Source organism: Eucalyptus grandis, chromosome 6 (assembly GCF_016545825.1).
Source record: "Eucalyptus grandis isolate ANBG69807.140 chromosome 6, ASM1654582v1, whole genome shotgun sequence".
Taxonomy (NCBI): domain Eukaryota; kingdom Viridiplantae; phylum Streptophyta; class Magnoliopsida; order Myrtales; family Myrtaceae; genus Eucalyptus; species Eucalyptus grandis.
The window spans coordinates 38,702,590-38,706,673 of NC_052617.1; the positions used below are offsets into that span (position 1 = coordinate 38,702,590).

Consider the following 4,084-nt stretch of genomic DNA (forward strand, 5'->3'; position numbering starts at 1 on the left):
AAAAGAAAAAAAAAGGAAAGTTTTAAAAGAAATTAAAGAATGAAATTACCCATCATTGGTTAGTAAGTTCAAGTTTTTATTTTAAATAAAGTTCACTTTAAATTTAATTTAAGAAAATATGGACATTTTGGATTTTTATTTTAAATAATGACTATTTCTTATCCTCATTTGAAAAAGAAAAAGAAAAAAGAGAGTACTTTAAATTTTTATTTGAAAACTTTTCAACATCAAATGATTATTTACACTTTTTCTGGAGAAAATGGGCGCGTTATGTTCCAGAAGGCTTTTTCTTTTTTGGTCGAATTCCAGAAGGATGTTGAGATGATAGTTCCTTCGCTTCGAGAAGCCATCACATCAACATCTTACGTGTCACCAGCGGTGTCGCCGGCAAGTGACCAGCCGACCACCGCAGCGTTCAAGCCGAGCCTGTTTTTCTCCCTGTTGTCGTTCTCCAGATCTCGAATCTGGCCTGTCCATGGCCGAAATCGTCGGCGCTGGTCCATCCATGGTCGAAGGCGTTCAGGTGTCCATGGCCGTCGGGATCTCGATTTTTGCCCGTCCATGGCCAAATCTGAAGGCGGCTTCAGATCCGAAAGCCATGCCTTCGGCGCTGGTCCATCCATGGTCGAAGGCGTTCAGGCGTCCATGGCCGCAGGGATCTCGATTTTTGCCCGTCCATGGCCAAATCTGAAGGCGGCTTCAGATCCGAAAGCCATGCCTTCAGTGCCACATTGGCTGTCGAAGAAAACACCACTTCAGTTCAAATCTGAAGCCAAGGGAGCGGAAGCCATCCTTTCTTCCCGAGCATGACGTAACCAGTCCAGATCTGAAGCCCTGCTGACGACCCAGGCGCAGTTCATGGCCGTCTGGACCTCGAGCTCGCCATCAAGGCTCCCGGCCATGGACAAGCCTCGGGAGCCATGGACGAGCTAAGCTTGCGGATCTGGAGGCACGACTCCAGTCCAGATCTGAATGGGCAAGGACTGAGCCGACCGCGAGCATGACGATGGGGTAGCTTGGGCCGACTGCAAGTGATGCCGGGAGTGGTGGATATGCTGGCCGAACGGGGTGATGCTCTGTGATGGCAGAGGAAGCGCCGGCGGCCATGGAGGACAGGCAGATCAGCGGAGGTAGGTGGAAGGAGAGAAAATTCAGCTTTTTATTTTATTTTTATTCCACATCATCTGGCACGTGTCGATTTATTATTGTGCATGACAAAATGGCGCATGCCGTCTCATCTCTTCGACGTGACGTGCATGTATGTCGGGACTCTCCGACGGCGGCCATCACTTTCGAGTCAAACTTGACACTCGGCGATTTTATAAAATGGAACGATAATTGGGAGCGAAAGATATTTCACCATTTTGTCTCATTGGGTAATATGGAAAACATCCAGCTCTATAGTGACATGACAGTTTTTACCAACGAAGAAATAATAATCAACGTCAAAAAATCCCTTGTTCTGGATTTTTCTTTATCAGAGCCATAGCGACGTCTCGTCCCCACTAGAGGATCATTCTCGTGCCGTAGCTGAGGGACTCTTTATAGCAGTCTAATCATCTGCTGGGTGGGGCTTCGTCTCACCGTTATTTGCCTGTAACTTCTCTCTTTGTTGCAGTCTTGCAGATGGAAACTGGAGAAGGATGGAAATCCGGGGTGCTGTTGCTCTTCTTCCTCGGTGAGGTTGCGATCTGCGGTTTCTAGTTTTCGATGTTCTCTCTGAATCGGTCCCGATAGCGTTTGGGAAACTGCGTCTTTTTCTCTTCTTCTTTGTTCTTGAATCGCTTTGTCGGGAGCTGATCCCATTAATAGATCCCGATTGAGTGGTGACATTGAGAGTCGTTTTATCGGGACCAATTTTCGGATAAGAAAGAGCAGCATGAGCACCGACCCTCTTAGCTTCTACGAGTAGTTCCTGGATCCCAGCTTTGTATCTTCTTTCTGAGGAGCTTGGTGAGCGGATTTGACACCGAATTGCTGTTTCAGTCAGATGGGATGTCACCATATCCTCCGGAGAGCCTTCTCACAGTTCGCAATAGCTTCATATAAATCCCGTTTTAGATTTCGGTCATACCTGTGCATCTAGCGAATTCGTCGACATGTCAAGTTATTATGAGTTTGCCCCATCTGACAGCACCTTAATTTTGAGCTCTTCTGTGCGTTCGTCTATTCTTCTCAAGAATCGCATTTACTTATCATACTCATGCATCTGATCTTTTAATCTATAGGAGGACTTACTGTCGTTGCTTCAGGGAGCTCAACGCTGGTCTATAGAAATGCTTGCCCAGTACAAGTATTTCCATCTCTGATTCCGACTGGTGATTGTGTTGAAATTAACAAAAGCACCAGTCTCGGTGCAGTTGCTCCATATAGACAACTGCGAGTTCCTTTGCCGGATGATTGGTTCGGCTTTGGCTTTATCAGGACTGGGTGCATCTCGACTGGAATGGGCTTTCACAATTGCACCACTGCTAATTGTGAAGGAAGAGATTGTACCGCACAGGACCTTGTGGTCGCCACGATTTTCAGCATTTCCAGTGACGGTTACATCATATCCGTAGAAAGGGGGTACAATGTTGGACTTGCTATGGAGTTCATGTGTAATGGCTGCAGCGGCTGCCCCTCCGCAACCTGCAAAGCCCAGTTGGGCAGCTGCCCAAATAATCTGAGGGTGTTCAACAGTTCAGGAGCTGTGGCTGCATGCATGCCATCACCTGGTAGGGAGCTGCATTTCTCTCAGGATGAATGCATTTTCCCAGGTGATTACACTACTTCCAGGCTGAGGATCCCTTGTCGAGAGAAGAATCTTGTTATAATGATTAAAATATCATGCTGATGTATTTTAAGCACGCCAACAGTTAAAACCAGGCTCCTTGTTAGTCCTTGAATTGTCTATGCTCTCAAAGGCGAACCTTTTGTTAGTAGTCTTTTCTTAACCCAGTGGATACCTCCACTATGTTTGTGCTTCTGTGAGAAATGGCTATACCAGGACAGATGAATAAGGTGCGAGAACATCATGGATTGTCCCATCACTGTACAATGCACCGATGGAAGCAGTCAGTAGGTGAGCAATAGCTTTTACTCTCAGAATTAAGATCCACTAGATTTAGAGATTTAGATTAACTACTTTTATCAGTTGGAGATAGTGCAAAAAATCACTCACAAAAGCCAACTACTTACCTATTTTTCTAGCTACTAGGCCAAAAGTCTCCTTAATTAAGGGGGATTGAGTGGCATCTTTTTTCCTGCATTTTTTTAGGAGAGTAACATCATTAACTACTCAAGATGCATACTTCGACAAAGATTTCGTGACGCAGAATCAACCGATTACTGAACTTGTAAGAAGATAGATACCAAGTTTACCATCACAAGAAGCAACTTGATGCATATAAACCACATAACAAAGGAGATGGTGCAAAGCAGGAGTTTTGTATGCCTAATCAGTTCTCATTTCAATATAAAGCATTGATGATGGCTTTGTTTCAACATACCTTTCAACTTTGGTTGAAGTGCGATTGTAGGTTTGAAGTGCAATCAAGCAACTGATGAGAAAGGGTCTTGACTTTAGCATGCAAAGGACTAGAATCAATCATACAGCTTGCTATATTACCTTCCCTTTTTGTTGCTAGTCCTCCATTTGCATTTGAGTAGAAGATGATTGCCTCTGCATTTATGGTGATTTTGTTAGGGCAACTCTTCTAGAGAACAGCTAAGAAGTGTTAACTGTCAAGTAAATATAATGCCTGCCGTTGCTTCAGCGACTTCTACACTAGTCTAATGAAAATACTTGCCTGATACCGATATTTCCATCGCTGGTTCCCACTGGTGGTTCTCCGAAAATTAACAATAGCACCAGTCTCGGGGCAATTGGTCCAAATAAAATACGGTCACATACTTAGCCAGATGGGTGGGCAGGCTTTGGCCTTTTCGGTGCTGCTGGACGCACTTCTGACGGAGTGGGCACTCAGCAATTGTGCCACTGCTAATTGCGAAGGAAGAGTTTGTCCTGCGGAGGACAGTCCGGTCGCAACAAATTTCATCACGATTACATTACTATGTCCGCAGAAAGGGGGTATAATCTCGG

General features: G+C 45.0%; 1 protein-coding gene and 1 long non-coding RNA gene across 2 annotated transcripts; one reads left to right on the top strand and one right to left on the bottom strand.

Moving 5' to 3' along the window:
- The first annotated feature begins 301 nt into the window (after positions 1 to 301).
- LOC120294700 (thaumatin-like pathogenesis-related protein 2) lies at positions 302 to 2,956 on the top strand. Its single transcript, XM_039315115.1, has 3 exons — positions 302 to 1,130; positions 1,619 to 1,678; positions 2,229 to 2,956. Exons 1-3 carry the CDS (start codon positions 1,082 to 1,084, stop codon positions 2,834 to 2,836), a joined length of 717 nt encoding a protein of 238 aa, XP_039171049.1. The 5' UTR covers positions 302 to 1,081; the 3' UTR covers positions 2,837 to 2,956.
- Positions 2,913 to 3,652, bottom strand: LOC120294701. Its single transcript, XR_005551941.1, has 3 exons — positions 3,492 to 3,652; positions 3,181 to 3,245; positions 2,913 to 3,032 (listed from the first exon to the last, which is right to left on the bottom strand). It is a non-coding gene; the product is annotated as an uncharacterized LOC120294701 (long non-coding RNA).
- Positions 3,653 to 4,084: the final 432 nt, after the last annotated feature.